Below are 22,355 nucleotides of genomic sequence, written 5' to 3' on the forward strand. Positions count from 1 at the left end.
TATTTAAATCTAGTAACAAGGAGTTCTACACAGCTTTCAAAAAGGGAAAAACAAGTTAAAATAAAGTCAGGAATAACCTAAACAGCCCAATAAAAAGTATTTTTTGGCTAGTACCAAACAATTGACTTTCTATTTTTTTCTGTTTCATTTTTATTAGTGTCAAAAAACTAGTGTGAAATGTGGAAATGAGTCATTTTAGAACAAAATGAGTGTCTTAGTGCAAGTTGGTCCATCTTAATAAATCCTGTTAAAATCTAAATCTAACACTTATAACATAAATCTATTTTTTGTTTCTAACATAATAATAATGAATGTCTAACATGTCAACATTTATGGAACTTCAAATGAACGTCTTTAAAACTGAACCAAAAATTACTGTTGAGTTTTTGTCATGTCAAGAGTTTGGAGCAAAATGATTTGGACTCTTTTTAATAATAATATCCCTATTTCTAATCCTAGCTCTTAATGAGATAAATAATTCTGAGAGAAGCTTGGAGATGAGTAGAGCAAAGAGAAGTTTAACTTCAAACCAGCTAAAACGTTCAGAAAGTCTATAGACTATTGCAGTGGGACCTCGTTCAGACTCAGCTGAAAACTGCATGAAGGGAGGATGTGGACCAAACACTAAAACGCTTTAAGTTCAAGAGGTCGATGCTATTTGACCAAAAATAAGTTACTTTTGCTCCGTTCTTTTTTTATAGCGTTAAAATCAAACACATTTCTGCTTCAAAACAATCCTGGAAATGTGAGTGCCTTGCACTTGTTCGGGTTAAACGCATAGATGCAGAAAGTCGGAGCAGGTTTTCTACACACGCACTCATAAAGTCAGGTCGGTAGCAGGGCGCCGCTAAATCACGGCGGCCGGCTGACAGAGGGGACTGCAGACATGCTCCGGTTTGGCCCTTCAAGAGACTGCGGGGCCACTGAAGTGAAACTCTATTACAACAGCCGCTTCCAGCCGCAATCCATCAGCACACGATGTATGTGCACGTGCATACAGGCGCGCACGTCAAGAGGGATTGTGTTAATGTGTGAGTTTATAAATTCCTGAAAGAGTTGCTCTTTGCATGTTCCTTTCTGACACTTCTTTTATCTGTGAAACGTATGACAGCGGTTGTCGCCGCCGTTAAGGCAGCGGTGGGTCATGTGGGCGAGGAAAACGGATCGCATCTCCCATCAGGCTTAATCCAATCAACACCTCCGGAGAGTGAGGCATGGCTTTCATGTTTTATCGTGCAGTCACAGACAGCTGTTGGGGTGAGAAATGTAAGAAACGGAGCAAAGCGCAGTGATGCTGCATGATCTCATGCAGACACAAATGTATGCAGAGGAACAACAATCCAAAAAGGAAGCAGCATTTATTGTTTTACTGCATGGGAGATGTCTGCCTCCTCCCCTGAGTGCGTGGCATAAGAGACGAGAATCAAAAGGTTGGTGTTTTGAGGACTCTGACATTTGTCCTTTCCTTGGTTTTTCCTGTCCAGGCCACAGATGGAGACGTGGGTTCGTTCGGGGTGGTTCGGTACTCCTTCACCGATGATCCAGACCAGTAAGGTCACATGAAAACCACACATGCATTTCCCCTGGAGCTGCAGTCTCCATCATCGCCGACACAAACGTCACGGCTGAGCTTCTTGCCTCAACATCTGCAGATGTCAGCTAAAGAAAGGAAGACTCGCATCCTCTTTTTGTTGTCTGCCATGAATCAAAGAACACGTCTTCATGCTTTTTAATTCTCTTTTTACTCCGTCAGACTTTTCAATTATTTCCATTTGCTGAAAAAGATGCTTTACTGTTTCTTCAGAACCTTTTTTCACCCAAAACTCTGATCTTCTCCTTTCCATTGAGTATTAAAATACACAAAGAATCTTTGTTCACATCAAAACTTGTTCATGTTTGTGACACCACCCAAAGTTAAAGCCTGTATTTTTTACTGTCTGGCAGGTTTTCATTGGACCCCGTCACAGGCCTGGTGCTCCTGCAGGCTCCTCTCGACTATGAGCTGATGCGTCGTTTCACGCTGACCGTGCTGGCCACAGACGGCGGCGGGGAGGAGACGGCGGGAAGGATCCGTGTCAACGTGCTGGACGTCAACGACAACGCGCCGCTCTTTCAGAAGGAGGCCTACGCGGGTTCGCTGAGCGAGAACCAGCAGACGGTCCAGTCCGTGGCCCGGATCAGGGTGAGAGCGGGAGGGAAACCCACAGACTTTGTTTGTTTGTTTGTTTGTTTGTTTGTTTAAGAAAATGCTCATTTATTAAACAAACTTTTCTCAGGTCAGTTTTTACATTTAAACTGTCATCCACTTGTAAAGGAAGCGTCTATTCAGCTTCTCTCAAACTGTTGATGACGTGCTGAGACACAGTCTCCAAAGATTCCCACAAACCTTTAGTCTCTAAGGATGAGTTTCACTTTTTCTCAGCATTCATTTATTCTGAAATGAGAATCAATGCTCACATGAAAACACAGACCTACCGACTGTAAACATGCAGTTTATGGAAAAAAGACTTCTGTCTGCATCAGTCTGTCTGGTTGTGTTTTTCACAATTATTCTCACATAAATGACAGAACAGTCCACTATGGTCTTTTTAAATCAGTATCTACGGTCCTGTTGGTTCAACATTTTAGTGAAACTAAAAGTATTAAAAGTTTCTTTTAAAAGCGGATGGATTTGTCATTATGACTGGTTCAGTGAGATGGACGTTGAGCTCTTTGGTCATTCATTCAATAAAACAAGAATTTAGGGACAAAAAACAAATTCAGAGCAGAGATAAAACGGTGCAGGTGATGTGGAACAAACCTGTTTTCCTCCTGAGCCGCTTCAACGTCACAGGAAGTAAACATTCTTTTAAAAAGAGGCTCCACGCTGGTGATGAGGAGGGATGGGATGAAGGTTGAAGGTCCAGGCGGAGCAGGAGAGGAGGCCATCTGTGGCTCTGCAGTGACAGCTGCAGACTTCAGCTTGGTGGTAGTGATGAGATGTCGAATTTAGGAGGAAATGGTGTTTTAGACGGATCGTTTGCTATCGTCTATACCGACACCAAGAGCAGTTGCTGAAGTCGTCCGGCGTTTTCTGTTTTTTCTTTGCTGCTTTGCTGCTAAAGTTGTGCTGGAGAGGGGGGGGGGCGCACGCCTCCGTCAGCCATCAGTCACTGCCAGAGGTACACAGCAACCACGGTAGCTAACGGCTCCGTGTTTGAGTTGATTGTGAGCAGAAGAGAAAAATGACGTCCCTCGAGGTTTACTTCTCAACAGCGACGGGCCTCGCCGCTCGCCCACCTGTGTTTGATTCTTCTGAGCTCACCTGCTGATGTCAATACCCCCCCAGGGGAAGGGGGGGTCTGCAGAACTTTGTGTTCTCGACAGAAGGGTCCTCTGTGTGAAAACGGGGTCTGGGCTAATGGAGGAGGTTTGTGCGCCGAGGCGTTTGCTTCCTGCCCAGAGGTTCGTCTCTCACTGCAGCAGTCACGCTTTCTAAGAACTGAAGCCTTTTTTTGTTCTTCCCTCTCTTCACATTTTTCTGCTCATCTCATCTCTTTGCCCCCTGCTACTTTGATGAAGGAACAACGGTCTTCTGTGAAACTATTTGCTGTCACAGCAAGGAGAGGCGACCGTGTCTCCAAGACGAGTGTTGCTTACTCAACGTGTTGGCATTGAATCTAAGAGCAGAGACGCGCCTGTTGTGAGGAGATACAAGTGACGGTTTCTGACAACCTGTCCAGCCGTTAGCGATGCCAGAGCGGCCCAGAAGGCTCTCCTCACAGCCGGAGGACTCGTCTTTAAGTTCCTGCCAACTTGAAAATAATGAGGGGGTGTCGTGATTGTTGTTGATGCTGTGGATTACCCTGCATAGGATGGTTTCATCTGTCCTCTTCCTGCTTGGCTTGTCTGGGCTCAGTTGGTGTTCATCCAGTGTTGACGCCTGCACCACTAATAGCAAGAATCCGCTTTAATCTCTGCTACAGCGGCTGACTGACAGCTTCCTGGCTGCCTGCACATGCTCAGACGCACACATCTGTGTCGATGTGAACATGCTGCTAAACTTCCTCTTTCCCTTTGTAAGCACACTAACGCCCAACTTTCTGTCTCCCAACCAACAGGCGACGGATGAAGACTCCCCCCCCAACAACCTGTTGACGTACACCATAACATCGGCGTCGGCCTTCTCCAGCTACTTCAGCATCGTCATGGTGGAGGGTTACGCAGGTACGGCGGCGGCTCTTGATTGATGACTGCGGCGTGTGGAACGGTTGCTGGTCACCGTCTGTTCTACCGAGCTCCAAGCTAGTTTTAGTCGTAAAGCACATTTTTCAATCGTGTATGAAAACGACATAAATAAAGCTACAACAATCTCAAGTATTTACTAAAAAGGAATGCTGAAAACAATGTGATCCAGCTTGGGGGGGGCACCACAGGGACGATTCTATAACTACTTCTTCACAGGGCGGGGGTGGGGGGTGATTGTGTATTTTACATATGTGTGTGTGACAATAGAATATGAATAACCCTCAGTTGACCTGTCATAACCCCGCCTCTGCCCTAACCCCCCTCTATCCTAACTCCGCCTCTGTCCTAACCCCCCTCTATCCTAACTCCGCCTCTGTCCTAACCCCCCTCTATCCTAACTCCGCCTCTGCCCTAACCCCCCTCTATCCTCACTCCGCCTCTGTCCTAACCCCCCCTCTATCCTAAACCCCCTCTGTACCAACCCCCCCTCTCCCCTAACCCCCCTCTATCCTAACTCCGCCTCTGTCCTAACCCCCCTCTGTCCTAACCCCGCCTCTCCCCTAACCCCCCTCTATCCTAACCCCCCTCTGTCCTAACCCCGCCTCTCCCCTAACCCCCCTCTGTCCTCACCCCTATCTGTCCTAACCCCGCCTCTGTCCTAACCCTGCCTCTCCCCTAACCCTGCCTCTGCACTTACTCCGCCTCTGTCCTAACCCCCCACTATCCTAACCCCGCCTCTGTCCTAACCCCGCCTCTGTCCTAACCATGCCTCTCCCCTAACCCCGCCTCTGTCCTAACCCCACCTCTGCTTTAACCCCGCCTCCAACCTAACCCTCCTCTGTCCAAACCCCCCTCTTTCTTAACCCTGCCTCTGCCCTAACCCCCCTCTATCCTAACCCCGCCTCTGTCCTAACCCCCCTCTATCCTAACCCTTCCTCTGTCCTAACCCCCCTCTCCCCTAACCCCCCTCTATCCTAACCCCGCCTCTGTCCTAACCCCCCTCTATCCTAACCCTTCCTCTGTCCTAACCCCCCTCTCCCCTAACCCCGCCTCTGTCCTTACCCCCCTCTGTATTACCCCTACCTGTCCTAACCCCGCCTCTGTCCTAACCCCGCCTCTCCCCTAACCCCGCCTCTGTACTAACTACGCCTCTGTCCCAACCCCTCTCTATCCTAACCCCGCCTCTGTCCTAACCCCGCCTCTCCCCTAACCCCCCTCTATCCTAACCCCGCCTCTGTCCTAACCCCCCTCTATCCTAACCCTTCCTCTGTCCTAACCCCGCCTCTCCCCTAACCCCCCTCTATCCTAACCCCGCCTCTGTCCTAACCCCCCTCTATCCTAACCCTTCCTCTGTCCTAACCCCCCTCTCCCCTAACCCCCCTCTCCCCTAACCCCGCCTCTGTCCTTACCCCCCTCTGTATTACCCCTACCTGTCCTAACCCCGCCTCTGTCCTAACCCCGCCTCTCCCCTAACCCCGCCTCTGTACTAACTCCGCCTCTGTCCCAACCCCTCTCTATCCTAACCCCGCCTCTGCCCTAACCCCCCTCTATCCTAACCCCTCTCTATCCTAACCCCGCCTCTTCTCATCAGTGATCAGTGTGATCAGGCCGCTGGACTACGAGAAGGTTCCCAACGGGATGATCTATCTAACAGTGATGGCCAAAGACGGAGGGAACCCGGCCCTGAACAGCACGGTTGCTGTCACCGTGGAGGTGATGGTGAGTAACAACACAACACGGTGTGGCGTGTTCACAACTGCAGCTGCCTCGCACACTGTGGTTTCTAATATTTAGAACCGTCAACCCAAAAAGATGCATGCTCCTGGAAAGGTTTGGACACATCCGTTTTTGTTTGAATGTAAAAGAAAGCAGATTTATTTCTCTTTTTTGAGTTTCTGTTCATTTTTCTGAAACAAATTATTTTTTCATGTTAAAATTTAATCATAAAATTACACAATTTAGCATTTCCTCAGTATGTCCCCTTGTGCCACCTTTGTCTTAGCTGTGCAATTGATTTGTTGGTAGAATTTCTGATAAAATTTTAAAAAAACAAGTATTTCCCTGTTTCTTACATTTGTTTCTTTCTAATAAAATGATCATTTTGTTCCCAAGTTCTGTATTTTTTATAAAGTTTAAATTGTCAACAAAAGATTATTTCCCAATTCAATTCCAAAAGAAAACCTGTTCTGATGTCAAATAGTTTCTGAAATGTTGTTTTAATTCACAGATTTAGAAAAAAATAATGAATCAATCGCTGGAGTCTTTTTCTTTTTTTGTGTGTGTTTAATTAAAATTTTATTCCTCTTCATTCTCTAAGTTTAACTTATTGTTTTTGCCACTTTCATCGCTACGAATCTCATTTCCAGACTGGAAAAAGTCTCAGCTTTCCGTAGATTTCTTTACCAAGAACTAAATAAAGCTCCAAAAGGTTTAAACTGCGTAAGATAAGGTAGCGTCATGTTCCGTCTATTTTCCCATCAAGCCTGCCGACATTTAGATCTCATTTAGAGTTCATTTCTGATCCGTTTTTTAACCAAACGTGACTCAATGCTAAGTTATTTTTACCTTTTCTCTTTTATTTTTTAATGTCAAGTTGACATTTTATAATAGTTTCTTGACTAGAAATTAATATTTGAAACATAAAAAATAATGAACATCCCCAAAAACCTGCTGAAGCAAAAGTTTCAGTAGAACTAAATATAATAGAATCTATTATTATGTAGGAAAGGGAAATAAGAAAACATTGTAAGAGCCTCGTACATTTATCCTCCCACAGTTGTGAACCAGGACATAAATGTTGTGTGGAACATTTTACTTCTCATTTATGGAATATTCCAGAAATCTACAGAGTTCTGGGTCAATAAACTAATCTAGACAGTTAAGCTGTCAAAATCAGTCAAATATCCTAAAATAGTTTATAAACAACTTATGCTATAAAGCAGTGTAATGTAAAAATGAATATTTATGGTATTCACACTGGAGCGTTTGCTTGTTTTAGATGTTTTCGACCTCTGACCCCTCTAAAAGCACAGGTTTTTAAAAACATTTATGGTGTGTTTGGTTCAGGTTCCAAGGCAGTAATCAATAAATCCTTAATATTTTACAGTCAGGTAGGTAAAGAGTTAAAGACGAACAATTCCGTTAAGCTTTGATGAAAATCTCCAGATATTCTAAAGTATCAAATAGACTCAAATCCTCTGGTCTCCCATAACCCTCCTTTTCTGATGTAGTCCTTTAATCATGAAAGAACACATGAAGAAAGGATGGCGGCGCTGGAAGGACGGCCGTAGATGAGGGAGCTGTTTTGTGTGAAACAATGCCAAATCCAACTGGGATGAATGGGAACAATTCCGGGTTCCTGCTCCGCTCCTGCGGCTCCATCACCGCCTCCTCCTCGGTGTGGCGACTCCCACCACGGGGGTTTATCAGGACCCGGCAGCGTCTCCCTCACACAAGGCTCTGCGGCGGCGTGATGCCCGTCCCAAACAGAACCCATGGCAGGCGCCGTGGTGGAGTGTGAACAGGTCTCAGTGGCAAAGGGGATCTGCTTTGTGAAAAGCCACACAACTGGATGCCCTGCTGTCAAACACGGCCGATTTCACCGGGGGGGGGGGTCAAAATGCTGAATGTGTTTGGAGGGAAGCGGGGCTCCGGCGTCGTCTCTCATGTCTAACAGCCTCGGAATGAAAACGTCTCCGTCCCAGCAACACTTTCCTCATCTCACCTTATCCGTGTGTCCCCCCCTGTCCAGTCCCTGAGGAAGTGGAAAAACTACGGGTCAACTTTTAAGCTCAAATAGTTTCTAACAGGACTGAAAGTCGCTAGACCTCAAAACCAAAACCTCCAGTTGTGTTCTCCTTTAAAGGCATGTGAGCATCTCCGTCTCTGAACTCCTCATTCTGGTCGTGTCAGCGCTAACGTGCAGTGACAGCCTCTTCCTCATTTTAGCTCCTCTTCTTCAGCAAATGAGCGTTGTGTCATTGTTTAGCGCGAGGACCTGAGCTGCTGTTGATCTCTATGCCTCCTCCAGGATGAAAATGACAACCCCCCCGAGTTCAGCAGGCAGTCTTACATCATCAAAATCCCTGAGAACATTATTGCTGGTGAGTCACTGCACACAGGGGGCCACAGTACACTCACTGGTGTAGAAATGAACGCTGGAGCTTTGCAGGGTGACACCACTGGAACAGTCACTTCATGTGTCTTTAAATGAGCAGATTCTGTACATGAAACTGTCTTTGTAAGTTCTGTCTGCTTTTACCGACCTGTGCTTCTCATATTTATTCTGCATCTAAATGATTTAAAATAATCAAAATATGAAAGTTAAAGGACATCTGTATGTATTGGAAGTTGCAGCAGGGAACAGGGATGTTTGACCGGCCCGTTCTCTGAGTTCTAGCAGATAGTTGCTTCCTCTCTCGGTTTAAAAGAACGTTTAGAGCAGAGCAGATTGGCTGAAGGCCGACGTTTGGGGGGCTGTGTCTAAAGTAGTTGGCTGAGCGCTGAGCTGGAGGCGTAAGACTCTGCAAGACAGAGCTCAGGGCGAGCCCTGCAGCTTTGGCTAGCATCTCATCCCCCTGCCAGTGAGGCTATTGATCAGCTCTTCTCCAAGTCTGGGCTCTGCCAAACAACCTGATAATCCACTAATCCATAAACCCACTTGCTGCCGCGCCGTCAGTGCTGCGGCGGACGGGGGCGGTGAAGACATTAGCTTTGCCAGTTTGTCTCTTTTTTCCCCCCCAAATCTTCTCACTTCCTCAGTTGTAACTTTCCTCTATATCACATTTCCCCCCCCCCCCCCCCCCCCTTACAGGAGCAACAGTGCTGGTTGTGAATGCCACTGATTTGGATGCTTCGCGGGAGTTTGGCCAGGCCTCGCTCATCTACTCCCTGGAGGGCTCCTCTCAGTTCCGTCTGAATTCTCGTTCAGGTAGGAGTGTTGACCAGAGCTTCACTCATTTGTGATGGTCAGTCACACAGTTCAGTCTGAGATCCACCCCCACCACGGAAATTATCTACATGTTTTTAACCCCCCCCCCCCCCCTGTTTTAGGAGAAATCACCACCACGGCTCTGCTGGACCGAGAACAGAAGTCAGAGTACATCTTGATTGTCAGAGCTGTTGATGGAGGAGTTGGTCCACAGCAGAAGACCGGCATCGCCACGGTAACAAGCGGACATTATGATCCATCCTCTTCGGGACCCGCTGAATTATCTGTTTAGGATTTATTCTGTTTCTTCATCATCAAACTGTTATTTGAATAAACGTTTTCTTCATTTAGGTGAACATCACCATCCTTGACATCAATGACAACGCCCCCATGTGGCTGGATGAGCCTTACAACGCCAACGTGGTGGAGATGAGTCCCATAAACACTGACGTTATCACCGTGAGTCCCCTCCTTTCACAGGATAAACTTTACCTGACTGACTACGGGACTAAAATTGTCATGCTGAAAAACAAAAAAACCTTCACACACATGTTTGCACCCCCTTCTCAAAGACAGGAGCGCGTGCAGCTGAAGGGACACCAATTAGCAGGTTTTAGGTTTTTACAAACTCTGAAATAGAAAACAAATATTGGCACAGATTTTTATTTTATTTTTTTAATCACTCAGCTGCCCCCTCCCCTTCAAATTTGCGCCCCGGGCAATTGCCCATATGGCCCGTGCCTAAAACCGCTACTGTTGATGACTCATCTCTTTTGCAGAGCTCTGTACAGGCTGTGGAAACTTCACGAAACTCCTGCAACCTGCTAATGTTTTTGGCAAAGTATTGTTGGTAATTAATCCATGATTGGCCATTAATTAAAGAGGTGTCACCAAGTGTAATTAAGGTATTCTAAATTGTTAATTAAAACGTAGCTTGCGGTCATATACATTTTTAATTTTCTGCAGCTGCTGGGCAGAAAGAGGACTGAGAATATTGCAGAATAAGAGGCTCAAATGAAAACAGCAGCGGGCAAAGGGAAATGATAAAAAGCGTGAGGACGCTGCAGCGTCTCCCTCTTAGTCCTGCTGCTGTTCCTCGGCTGACGTTGTTCATGCAGCGTGCAGTGATGCAATCCAAACTGTATGCGCGGCCGTCGCTGGGTGGACAGACGCTGTGGCCCGCTGACCGTTTTTCAATGAGTCTGACCACCCAGCCTTACAGGCTCTGTAATTGGCCCCAATGTAGGTTTGATCTTGCCACTGTTTCCATGGTGACGAGGAGCCACCTGCTGAGTCTCTCTGGGGGTGTCCAGTGAGCCGATGAATTTGGCTGCTTGTGTCCGGTGTGAGACCAGGCCGATCGGGCCTTTCTGCCGCTCCGCAGCAACAGCCCGACTGCTTTTTGATAGAAAACCACGATGAGCCGACCCAAACAGATTCTACTCCACAACTTAGGCCAGCCAGCTCGTCCGGAGTGCGCTGATCAATACGGCTGGAGCCGGTCCAGCATCTCCTCTTAATAATGAAACACCTGCAAAGTCTTTGTTGGTGTAATGACCGAATCACAGTTTCCAGCCATTTTAGTCAGCATTCAGAATAATTAAGCGCCTCTTTAAAGAGCAGAAAGTGTTTGAGCCGGGCTGGCAGCATCACACATTCATCACCCATCACTGCTTACTGTCAAGGAAAGCCAGCTACCATTTTTCTCTTAGCTGATTGATGAGTTCACGCGTTCAGAAGAGAGAGGCAGTGTGTGAAGATGCTGAGGGAATGGAGGGGCTGTTCTCATTATCACCACTATCACAGGCTCTGCACTCCACACTCTTCTGCTGCTTCCTTTCTTCTGGCTCTTTTCTGTCGTAAATCTCTGCCAACAGTTTGAATGTGTCGAGCAAAGAGCTTGGTGTGTTTTCTTAAATATTACAAATAGTTTTTATTTCTTCTTCCTGCAGGTTACAGCACTGGACCTCGATAACGGTGAAAATGGAACTGTTGTGTACAGTATTAATCCAGAAAATCCTTTCTACACCATCGACAACCGAACGGGGAGGATCCGCACCAGCGGGCTCACTCTAGACAGGGAGAGCACAAACGTCAGAGACTCGGTTCCGATGAGGAACATCATCATCTCCGCCGTGGACCGTGAGTTCTGTCACTGCCTGGACGAAGTCCAAAGAACTGGAAAAGTTGTTTATTGAGTTTCCAAACTTCTGGAATCACTTTGGTGTGGATGTGTGCTGTCTTTACTCGCTCTCTGGCGCCCTCTATAGGTGGTTCACCTCCACTACGAGCATCTGCAAGCACCACAGTGTTCGTCAACCTGCTGGATCTGAACGACAATGATCCGACATTTGTCAACCTGCCATTTGTCGCTGAATTATCAGAAGGACTGTCCATTGGAACCTCCTTCTTTAGGGTAAAAAGTCTTAAACTGGAAACAAGTTTTCCCCCTGGTGTCAGTTTCTGCAGCTTCTTTGCATTGACTACTAGAAACAGAATGGATGCATTTAAAAAAACCTTCTACCTACAGCAAAGTACTCAAGTAATTTTGTATTAAATGAATTTAAAGTATTTTTACTGCTGCATGACAGAAAAACTGTTTGAAACTGTTGCAGGTCAGGGTGGAGGACCCAGACGAGGGTAAGAATGGCGAGATCACGATGGCATTGCAGGTGGGAATGCCTCGACTGGACTTCTTCCTGAACACCTCCAGCGGCGTGCTCACCTCCATGGCAGTCCTGGATCGTGAGCAAATTCAACAGTACTATTTGAGGCTCATCGCGTACGATGCAGGGAAGTTCCCTCGTACTTCTACTTCCACCCTCACTGTCCTCGGTGAGAGTTTGATTCCTGATTGGTTTCTTTGTGTTACATGTGCGTTTGGGTTGTTCTGTTACACAGTGAAAAAATCAAAGGTTCATCAAAGGTCATCCATATGATGGAGAAAATGACTATTTTAAGGAACTTGTCATGAAGCTGGTTTAGGGACCAAAGAATAGAGTGAAAGCTGTTCCAGACCTCTCTCTTGCAAAGACTGTATGCTCTGTGTCCCCCTGCTGCCTTATTTGTCCTCACGTGCATCTATCCATGTGTCCTCATGTGTTTCTGTCTCTGCGTTTGTGTCCGTGTGTCAGTTCTGGATGTAAATGATGAGACGCCCACCTTCAATCCCCGCGTGTACAATGTTTCCCTGAAGGAGAACATCCCTAGAGATTTCGTTGTTACACTCCTCAGCTGCTCTGACAACGATACGGGTCTCAACGCCGAGCTTAGCTACTTCATTACAGGTCAGAGGTCACAGTGGGAAGTGTTTGTAAAGGCAACTGCTGTGTGTGTTTCCATCCATCCGTCCTGTGCAGATTCATGTTTTTAAGAAGGCCTCCTTGCATGAAGGTTTGCACGTCGCTGCTCTGTATGTGGACAAATGAACGTGTTCTTCTGCGCCGGGTTGCATCCGTGTTGCTCCGTACTTCTGCAGGTGGAAACCAGGACGGTAAATTCAGCGTGGGCTTCAGAGACGGAGTCGTTCGGACGGTGGTCAGTCTGGACAGAGAGGCCCAGGCAGCATACAGTCTGGTTGTTGAAGCCATTGGTGGGTCATGAGTTTTTATGACTTTATCTGCACGATTTCTACTCACAGCTGTTTTTCTGTTGGACGTGTGTCAGATCCTGTGGAGAAAAGCGCAGCTTCTTCAGCTAAAGAGGTTTCCGACAGTTGCATAATCTGCTCCTGTTCTTGTTTGGAAACACGCACAAAAACTCCAAGCTTTTCCTGTTTGGAGAGCGCTGAACCAGGGCAGCTTATCAGCTGAAGGAGCCAGAAAGAGGAGCAGGATGATGGAGCAAAATGCAAAGGAGCAGAAAGAAATCACACTTTATTTAGAAGAGGATTAAAAGGACCTGAGACTTAAAAAAAACACAGAGATTTAATTTGTGTTCTTAAGTTGTGTTGGTTTGTGATATTACGCAGATATCATCCAGCATGAATTGATTTAGCTCGTTGTTTTCTGCACTCAGTCAATTGAAGTACGTTTGTAAAGACTGAACATGCTGGAGGCCTTTAGCAATAAAAGCACACATCAGAGGCAGTGAAGGCTCATGGGAAAGCTGCGGGTTCACCGCTCTGAAAACACTCTCAGGCTCTACCTCGAACAACGTTCAGCTCTGAAGATGTGAGAATAACTCTGATCATTTCCTGATTCTCCTGTCAACAAGTTAAGCCAGATCCCCATCTGCTGAGTTTTGAAAGTCCCACTCTGATCGTCTTCTGATCTGTTCACACTGGTCTTTTCATTATATTGATGCTGTTTTTAGACAAAATCCAAAAACATAATTTTCTAGGACATAGTCTCTGCAAAGCGGCAGGGATTCATTAGAAATTCACCTCTGAGTTGTGGGACCATTGGCACAGAGTAACCCCGCCCCCTTTCCCTTCCCATTGGTGAGACCTCAGAGGAGAGAGCTAGTGGCCCGCCTAGCTTATTTTTATGGAACAAATATGGTCTTTTTTCATTTGGCATTTTTATTAATTTGCTCCTGATTCAGTGATTTTAATGAACTCAGAAGTTTCTTTATGTGTGTCCTCCATCGTCAGAAAAAGAATGTGTTCAAAACAGCAAAAACACCAACAGAGACATAGCCGTGTCTCTGTTGGTGTTCCTTTGCTCTGAAAAGGATCGTTGTCTCTCCATCTGACGGGTTTGTGGACGTCCACACAGACAACGGCCCAGCTGGCAGCAGAAGAACCGGAACTGCAACCGTCTTTGTAGAGGTTCTGGATGTCAACGACAACAGACCCATTTTCCTGCAAAACAGCTACGAGACCAGCGTCCTGGAAACCGTCCCTCAAGGAACCAGCATCCTTCAAGTAAGAGCAGCTGAATCCTCCAAACAATGCAGTATTATGGGATGTCTCTGTCTTTGGAGGTTTTGCTTGTATTTAGATCTGGGAACTGCATCTGGTTTCTGTGCTGCAGATTAGAATGTTGTCGGTTTTAGCCGAAAATTGAGAGCATCGCTTCTGTTCTTTGAAGATACCATGAAAGTAATCCATTTCTTCTTTAAGTAGGTTTTTATTTCAGTAGAAACCCTAAAAAAACATTAGTTTGGTCACGTCTCACTATTGTGCAGAATGAAATCCAAAGGAGGTTAAAGCGAACAGTAAGAAGTCGTCTTCACCAACTCCCAGTCGAGTTTTTAGGCTGTAAAAACAGTGCAACAAAGCGGACCCACAGTCTTCCGTCTGTTTTTGGGTCAAATTTCAGTGACGTAGTCAAACAGACAGGGGGCAGTAAGTTTGGGCTCCACGCTGCCCCCTGCCTGTGATGCCGGAGGCTGCAGGGGGGGTATCCTGTCAGCCGTTGGCGGCCTGCGATGGGGCGGCCGTCTGAAGGACAGGTTGTAGGAACGTCGGTACGAGCCCAGCCTCCTCCACACCTTCAGCTGGGGCTCAGCGGACGAGCTTCTTCCACCAGTTAAGCGCTCGCCGGGGACGCAGCTCGCCTCATAGTCCTCCTCCTGTTCAGAGCGGCGCCGCACTGCCAGCCCCGCCGCTATTCCCGCGAGCAGCAGCGACAAGCCCAGCACCACCATGATGGTGAATTCTGGATGCTGGAGGTCAGAGGACAGAGGTGGAGAGCGCGGGAGCTTTGGAGATGCGCTGGTTGTCGTCAGGCCCGTCTGAGTGATAATTTCTGCCAGAAAGGTGGAGTTGGATCCGGTGTTGCTGGTGTTCATGATGTTCAACCCTAAACAGAGAAAACAACACATGTATGGCTTCAGGTCTGGATATTGTAAAGAGGATGTTCATGTTTCAGGATGGATCAAAGAGCTGCGTCAGCTCTTATTCTGACATGTCCGTCCTGACTGAGCTGAGGAGGTTGAGTCATCATGTCTGCACTGTGAGGATCGCACACCTAAGGGCTCATAATAAACACCCAGGCACAAAATAGCTGCATGCTGGAATTCATGCATGCATGCACAGATGGGTTAAATGTTTGGCATTTGCAACAATTATAAAGCTATTAAATCAAAAACTATACAACGTTCAATGCTTGACAGGCTTTCTTCAATGTGAAACAAATTGGGTTTATTAAAGCGGCCCTTGTAAAATGCAAAGCACCCACCTCCTCTACCCCACTCTCCAATTATCCACCTCCACCCCCCTCTTTTATTCTGTTCGCCGCCATCTTCAGCGTGGTAACATTTGTAAATGTCATCATCCCTAATTCAGCGGAGACAAAGCATGGCTTATCGGTTTAAGGGAAGCACATCGGGACGTGAAATTATTTTTAAGACCAAATGCCAAGAAAGCAGTGAAAAGGCCAGAACAGGACGGCTCGTTAGAGAGTCAGTTCATTAGTCAGCGCTTCCATGTGCGCGCACACGCACACACACACACACACATTGTCATGCAAAATGCAAGCTTTCAGTCTCTCCTGGCCCTACAGTATCCTGCTCATATTCAGGATTAGGCATGCTGCCCTTCAACTTTGGTTTGGGTTACCTCCACTCTTCTTCCTCCTCATCAGTGTTACTTACTTTAAATGTGACACTTGCAACAGCTTTAAACATGCAGAACACCAGGTTCTACTTTAGGATTGATGAATATCAAGTTGGATCCTAGACTTGTTCAGAAATGTCACCATTTCCACTAATCAAGTTCATCTTCCTGTGTATTTTTCATTCATCCATGAATCTTTTTTCCATGTCATCATCAAAGAATGACTTGATGATGATGATGATGATGTGACACACATGTGACATTAGAGCAGCCTGTCATCTCCAGAGCTTCTGCTAAACCGCAGAACAGCAGCAAAGCTCCCGTCTCCTGTACGTCCGTGTGCTCAAGCACACGTCTAGTTTCCGTCCAAAGCAGGTCTAATAAATAGACATGTGATGAAAAAGGTTAGCAAACTTTAAACGGTGCTCAACTGTTCAAATCTAGTATTTTATGCAGGGCTCCGTTTCCTTGAGCAGTTGTGCTGCAGTGGTGAACACTGTGACATACTCACACCCACCCTGAAGACTCTAAAACAACACGCCGCTAAAGTTCCAGAATGGAGGTCAGACCTGCGCCGTGGATCCACTCACTTGTTTTTGCCCCTTAAACTTCTGTGTTCCCAGAAAGCAGGGACGAACCAGAGGGGAGGGAGAGGGGAAAAGGGGGCGGGATGTGGGGCAGAGCACTGCAAAAGTGCAACCACTCATCTTCTTTCCAAGGCTGAAGAAGGTTTTCCCTCTGAGGTTTAACGCCAATCCACCCCACGCAAGCGCCGCTCCGTCACAACACGCGGCTCTCCGACAGAGCTGTTCACTCTACGCACCCCCGTTTGTGCCCCAAGTGGTTCCTTCCACTGTGCAGCGTCCTATTCATCACTCACCAAGCTGACCCCCCAGCGTCTCTCTCCTCCCATCTCCCCCTCCTCTCTCTGCTCCCCACATCTCTTTATGAAGCTAATGAGGGAAGGTGGGCCTCTCTTCATGGAGGGAGGGAGCAAACTCTGAGAGAGCGTTGCTCTGCATACCTGAGAACACCAAGCTTCACTCTGCAGACACAGAGAGGCAGCGTCCAGCCGGCCTCTGCAGTCGATCCAGAAACCTCTAAAGGAAAAGTCCAGCAGGCCGTGCTGCAGGACTAAGCTGTGAGGACCAGAACTGTTCTGGGGCTTCTGGCCGCAGGCCCGCAGATAGAGGGGTCCGCTCTGCCAGCCGTGGGGGGTTGTTGTGGCAACAAGACACAGAGTTCCAGTGAATGTGGAGTAAACCATGTGTCAAAACCCCAGAAGTAAACTTTTTGAATCTCTACACATGCCTGGACACCAGAGAAGATCACATGAGTCAACGGTTTGAAGTGGGAACATTTAAAGCCCTTAAGGCCCGCTGTGGGGTCACCAAGCCTCTGCGTGAAAACAGAGTTCTGCTGCCAGCGGGTGAAGCAGCTTTAGAGTAGAAGGGAAGGACTGGTGTTCCTGTGTTTTTCAGCAGGACTCCAGACATGCTGGTCAAAGGAAACCCTCGTTGTTGATTTTTCTCTCTACGTTAATGGCAAATTTGACATTTGTCTGAGTTTTACATAAAAACTGAGGTTTTTGACCCAACAGGTTCAAGCCACTGATGCAGACCAGGGAGAAAACGGCCGAGTTTTGTACAGAATCCTCTCTGGTAAGTCCTGTTGTCCTGCTGCCCCACTTATGTTTGACAGAATTTTACCACAAAGAAATGCAATTTCAGGAAAACGAAAGGACATGAGACATTTGTGGCCGGTTTAATTCCAAGGGAGAAGTTAGATTCTTTGTTTTTCTTCTCAAAGGTGATTGTTCTGGCTAAGATACTGGTTTCCATGATGATTAAATAACAAAATATTATTAAATAAAAGACAAAGAAAGTTCAGTTTTTCACAGTAAGTTAACAGCCAAAGAAGAAGCTGCACATTGAACCTGTTTGAGATCCTCAGAAAACAGGATTTCAGTTCATACCAGGATGTACTGGTTGATGTTGTCCACATTTTACTGGTAGTGTGTTGATGACATTAAGATAAATAAATGTGTTTTTGCTTCATTCTGTCCTTGTCTGTTTGCTGCTGTGGACCCATCCACGCCTGCAGGAAACAGCAACAACCTGTTCAGCATAGACAGACAGAGCGGACTGGTGACCAGAGGGCCGAAGGCTCTGGACAGAGAAACCAGCAGCTCCCATGTTCTGGAGGTGGAGGCCTACAACAGCGATGAGGGGAGCATGAGGAGCTCTGTGAGGGTGAGAAGAAACACAACCAGTCAGCTTTTACTCCAGGATTAATGTTATTATGATCACGGTGATGCGTTTTTTAGCCAAAATCATAAGATCAGTTTTCTAGGACATTGTTTCTGCAGGGCAGCAGGACTTCAATAGAAGTTGGAAGTTTTAAGAAAAAGCTTTTAAGAAAAAAAATTCTTAAAAAGCCTTAAGGCAACATTAGTTACTGCGTTTTTATCCAAAGCAGACGTCATGGCTGGAACTCTGTAGGTCAGCCTGTAAAAGCACAAACGTGTTTTCCTGCAGGTGATCGTTTATGTTGACGACGCCAACGACGAGTTTCCAGTTTTCACGCAGCAGCAGTACAACCGTCTGGGCCTTCGGGAGACCGCTGGGATCGGTACTTCTGTGATCGTGGTGCGCGCCACGGACCGAGACACCGGTGGGTCTGTGCTCACGTTTGCTCCACAGCTCCTGCACATGACACACGCTGACACTAGTGGGAGCTGTGACATTTACAAACATTTCTTCCTGTTTTTACCTTGTTATGTAAGAAAATGTCCTCAGTTTCTGGTATTTAAATTGCTGCTTTTCCACTGTTTCAACTTCCTCCGTTCACTTCCCGTGCTATTAAAGGGTTGCATAGCAACCAGATGACGCACATCGTGCTTTTACAGGCCTTTTCCAAAACATCAAAGCAGGCCTGAAACGCAAATAAACCACACGGAGAACAGCGCTGACGGATGCGTTCAGTAAAACGCTGTTGAGGACGTTTTGGTCTTTGCTCTGCTGGAACATCCAGTCCCTAAATCTGTTCAGCTTTGTCTTCATCTGTTCAGGTGATGGAGGAGCCGTTGCCTACCGCCTCGTCTCTGGCTCTGACCGCAAGTTTGAGGTGGATGTGAGCACTGGTCTGGTGACTACTGTGGACTACTTAGACTATGAGACTAAGACCACCTACACGATGAACGTCTCCGCCACCGACCAGGCCCCCCCGTTCCATCAGAGCTTCTGCATGGTGTACGTCACGTTACTGAACGAGCTGGACGAGGCCGTGGCCTTTTTATCTGGCGGCTACGAGGCCTCGGTTCGGGAGAACATTGCCACGGGGACGGAGGTCATTCAGGTGCGGGCCCAGTCTGCAGACAACCTCAACCAGCTGACCTACCGCTTTGACCCCGACACCTCCCCTGCAGCTCTGGCGCTCTTCAAGATCGACAGTGTGACGGTAAGTGGGGCAGCATCCTTCTGTTCCCCAAAGACCCACGTGTGTGTAAATGTCAGATCCATTAGCCAGGCAGGGATTTAACAACAGCTCCTTATCTGAAATTTGTTGTCAGTGTGATAAAAGAAAAGCTTTCTCTGTTTCAGGGCCGCATCACAGTGACGGGCCTGCTAGACAGAGAAAAGGGCGACTTCTACACCCTGACGGTTGTGGCTGATGATGGAGGGCCGAAAAAGGACTCCAATGTGGTACGTCACTGTACATTCTTGTTTTTTTAACCTCCATTTTCAGTCATTTATGTATTTTTAGACTGTTTGTGTATTCTGTTGTAGACACCTAATGACATGCCTCTTTTGTTCATTGCATTTCTCTCTGGATCTGTAGAAGGTAAGACTTGATCCTTTCCACAGTAGATCCAACATGAAACGTTCTGATCTGTGTTGTGAAAAGCTGTATGTTGTGTCTTTTTGTGGGGTTTTCTATGTGTGAGTCTTTGTTTACCGTTAAGGTCGACTCTGATCACCTGTGATGGGTCACTCTCATATTGTTGACAGGTGTCCATCACCATTCTGGATGAAAACGACAACAGTCCGGAGTTTGACATAACTTCAGATACCTCTGTGAGCATCCCAGAAGACACCCCCCTGGGCAAAAAGGTGGCGGTGGTCCTGGGGAGGGACAGAGACGCTGGTTTAAACGGACTGGTGAGGACTGAGGACGAACACGTGGCTCCTTCATTAGAGGAGAACGGCTGGTTTGATTTCTAGTTCTTCTTGTGCGATTGGGGTTTTTGGGGAAGCACTTGGTCCCACATGGGACCAAAGCAGGAAAGACGTGTCCCATGAAGCCAGGACCTTGTTGAGCTCCTGGAACCTCAGTGAACTCCAGGGGTTTGTTTTCAGGATGGAGGAGGATGAGACTACAGCTCATCAGCATGGTGTTCTGGTGTTTTGGTGGTTTTTATGACATCTAAAGCATGCTTAGTCAAACTGATGATCATGATAAAAACTCTGGTCAGGCCCTGAAGCTGACGGTAAACTAGCAGCTCTGCAGCTTCACCCATCAGAATAAAACCACTTAAAGGTCAAATTACGCCTAAATTTATCCCACTTAGTTTCTTTGAACATTTCAGAATGTTTCCATTGTTTTCACTTGTGTTTCTATTGGAGAAGACACAATTCTTTCATTAATGTCTTCAAATAACTTAAAATAGCTCTCGTCAGTTGAGCATTTCTCCTTTTATTATTATTCTTTCAAAGTACCCAAAGTATGAGAACATGTTTTGAATGAAAAAAATCTTCATTTATACAATCTTTGATTGTTTATTCTTCTGTAAAAAGTACTGAAGTGCTTGAAGTTAACTCTTCAAAGCTTAATCCATCAGCTGGATGCTTTGTGTCCACTTAAAGAATCTCTGATTTGACGTTTTATGTTCTTGTGGTTTGAAATAATATCTGTCGTTTTCGTCTCATGTTGGGTTTCCACTTTTGTTTTTTTAGGTGAATTTCACTCTGGTGGCTGGCAACATGCAAGATGTCTTCAAGATCAAGACGGTGAACAACACCTACGGGGAGGTTTTCCTCAACGCCCTTCTGGACAGAGAGTCTGTGGACCGATATTTACTGAGGGTCAGACAGGAAGTTTTGCTTTTTTCCACCTGTTTGCTTGGCTTTGTGTCTTCATCACATCTGCATCTGCAAAAAAACACATGACGACATGAAACAGGTTTTCCCTTTCTTTAGTTTTTATTTGAAATGACCGTAATTTGAGCTTTTCTCTGTTACGTTTGTCTCTTTCTAGGTTCTGAAGGAAAATATCTTTACTTTTACAACGTATCCTTGGTTGTTAATCTTCTCTAAAAATCATGAAATGCAACACATAAGATGCAGCTTAGATCAGATTTGTATTTTTTTTTATTTGTATATTATTTGATTACAAATAAGTGAAATTACTCTGAAATTAAGTTATTTTGACCAAGAAATGCACCATAAAGACACATTATCTGCTTCTAAAAATGTATGATTGTATTATTCAGAATATCGTGAAAAATGTAAGAATGATCATATTTTATCCGTGACATATTAATTCAGGATAAAGATGGTTGTTAAATCTGATAGGTGTTCCAGAACGGAGCGGGTCAGAACCTGGTCCTGGTGTCCTCATCAGGTGGACCGATCCTCCTCACAGTGTTCATGTGTTGTTGCAGGTGCGTGCCACTGATAATGGCACGCCTCCCAGGTACACGGACCACTCACTCACCATCAACATCCTGGATGTCAATGATAATGCTCCGGTGGTGGAGAGCCCGAGGGGCTACAACGTCAGTGTCAGCGAGGTAGGATCACAAGCCTTTGATCTCCTCACATTTCGCTCTTGGCTACCAGGTGTCAGACAACCAATGGTTGTCACTCAAAGGTTTGTTTTTTCTACTTTTGAAGAATGTTGGAGGAGGGACGTCGGTTCTCCGTGTGGTGGCTACTGACAGAGACATGGGCCCCAACGCCCTGCTTTCTTATTACATCACCAATGGGAACCAAGACCTGACCTTCCGCATGGACCGCATGACTGGAGAAATGGTGACGCGACCGGCTCCTCCTGACCGGGAACGCCAGCAGCAGTATGTGCTCACGGTTACGGTGGAGGATGACGGCACGCCACCTCTGTCGGTAAGATGTGGATCTCGGTGTTTCTCTGGATCGCTGAAGGCTTTGACTGAAGAGCAAGCTTCACTGTTTCGGTGTCAAACACCGTCTTTGATGGTTCCTGCGGCGTCTGCAAAAGCATCGTCTCTCATTTATGTTCAGGCGTTTCAGTCGGATCTTTTGTCATGTTAGCGTGACTGAGGTGCTCAGGGGCTTGAGGAGACGTCAAGTTTGGCGTGGGCGTGTTGATAGTAGTGGTCCTGGTTTGGAGGTGTGGGGCTGTGCTCTTTAGGATTCAGACTTCCATCATGTCCATCATTACACGGGTTTTGGACAACGCCAGGTTTCCACCTAATTTGATCACAAATACTTAAGAAAAAACTTTTTGCTAAATTCAGACCACAACAGATGATTCCCAAACAATGCAGCTTGTCTGATATTTCAGAGTTTTTGTCAAGGTTTGTTTCAGTTATTGATGGATGGGTGGATGGATGGATGGATGGATGGATGGATGGATGGATGGATGGATGGATGGATGGATGGAGGATGGATGGATGGATGGATGGATAACTGGATGGATGGATGGATGGATGGATGG

At 46.5% G+C, this 22,355-nt stretch overlaps 2 protein-coding genes across 7 annotated transcripts in view; one reads left to right on the plus strand and one right to left on the minus strand.

Moving 5' to 3' along the window:
- Positions 1-22,355, plus strand: part of cdh23 (cadherin-related 23) — a 178,772-nt gene that overhangs the window by 126,422 nt on the left and 29,995 nt on the right. For 3 of the 4 annotated variants that reach the window (XM_023963385.2, XM_078931958.1, XM_078931957.1), the window contains exons 14-36: positions 1,485-1,549; positions 1,945-2,182; positions 4,101-4,206; positions 5,819-5,946; positions 8,258-8,330; positions 9,041-9,157; positions 9,280-9,392; positions 9,509-9,616; positions 11,110-11,299; positions 11,428-11,573; positions 11,773-11,992; positions 12,292-12,444; positions 12,636-12,749; positions 13,876-14,024; positions 17,260-17,320; positions 17,763-17,911; positions 18,197-18,332; positions 18,730-19,118; positions 19,262-19,363; positions 19,670-19,819; positions 20,615-20,743; positions 21,322-21,450; positions 21,554-21,781. In XM_023963385.2, the coding sequence (XP_023819153.1) occupies positions 1,485-1,549; positions 1,945-2,182; positions 4,101-4,206; positions 5,819-5,946; positions 8,258-8,330; positions 9,041-9,157; positions 9,280-9,392; positions 9,509-9,616; positions 11,110-11,299; positions 11,428-11,573; positions 11,773-11,992; positions 12,292-12,444; positions 12,636-12,749; positions 13,876-14,024; positions 17,260-17,320; positions 17,763-17,911; positions 18,197-18,332; positions 18,730-19,118; positions 19,262-19,363; positions 19,670-19,819; positions 20,615-20,743; positions 21,322-21,450; positions 21,554-21,781 (3,393 nt within the window). The remainder of the gene's footprint in view (positions 1-1,484; positions 1,550-1,944; positions 2,183-4,100; positions 4,207-5,818; positions 5,947-8,257; positions 8,331-9,040; positions 9,158-9,279; positions 9,393-9,508; positions 9,617-11,109; positions 11,300-11,427; positions 11,574-11,772; positions 11,993-12,291; positions 12,445-12,635; positions 12,750-13,875; positions 14,025-17,259; positions 17,321-17,762; positions 17,912-18,196; positions 18,333-18,729; positions 19,119-19,261; positions 19,364-19,669; positions 19,820-20,614; positions 20,744-21,321; positions 21,451-21,553; positions 21,782-22,355) is intronic. The other variant, XM_078931959.1, reaches the window with a different exon arrangement.
- On the minus strand, positions 13,018-16,448 carry LOC144984153 (uncharacterized). Of its 3 annotated transcripts, none has more exons than XM_078931962.1 (2): positions 16,250-16,448; positions 13,018-14,904 (listed from the first exon to the last, which is right to left on the minus strand). In XM_078931962.1, exon 2 carries the CDS (start codon positions 14,891-14,893, stop codon positions 14,411-14,413), a length of 483 nt encoding a protein of 160 aa, XP_078788088.1. In that variant the 5' UTR covers positions 14,894-14,904; positions 16,250-16,448; the 3' UTR covers positions 13,018-14,410. The 3 variants fall into 3 exon arrangements, with proteins under 3 accessions (XP_078788088.1, XP_078788086.1, XP_078788087.1); XM_078931960.1 differs by having other exon boundaries at positions 16,177-16,313; XM_078931961.1 differs by having other exon boundaries at positions 16,171-16,296.

Source organism: Oryzias latipes, chromosome 15, assembly GCF_053564925.1.
Source record: "Oryzias latipes strain Hd-rR chromosome 15, Olatipes_Hd-rR_3.1".
NCBI lineage: Eukaryota > Metazoa > Chordata > Actinopteri > Beloniformes > Adrianichthyidae > Oryzias > Oryzias latipes.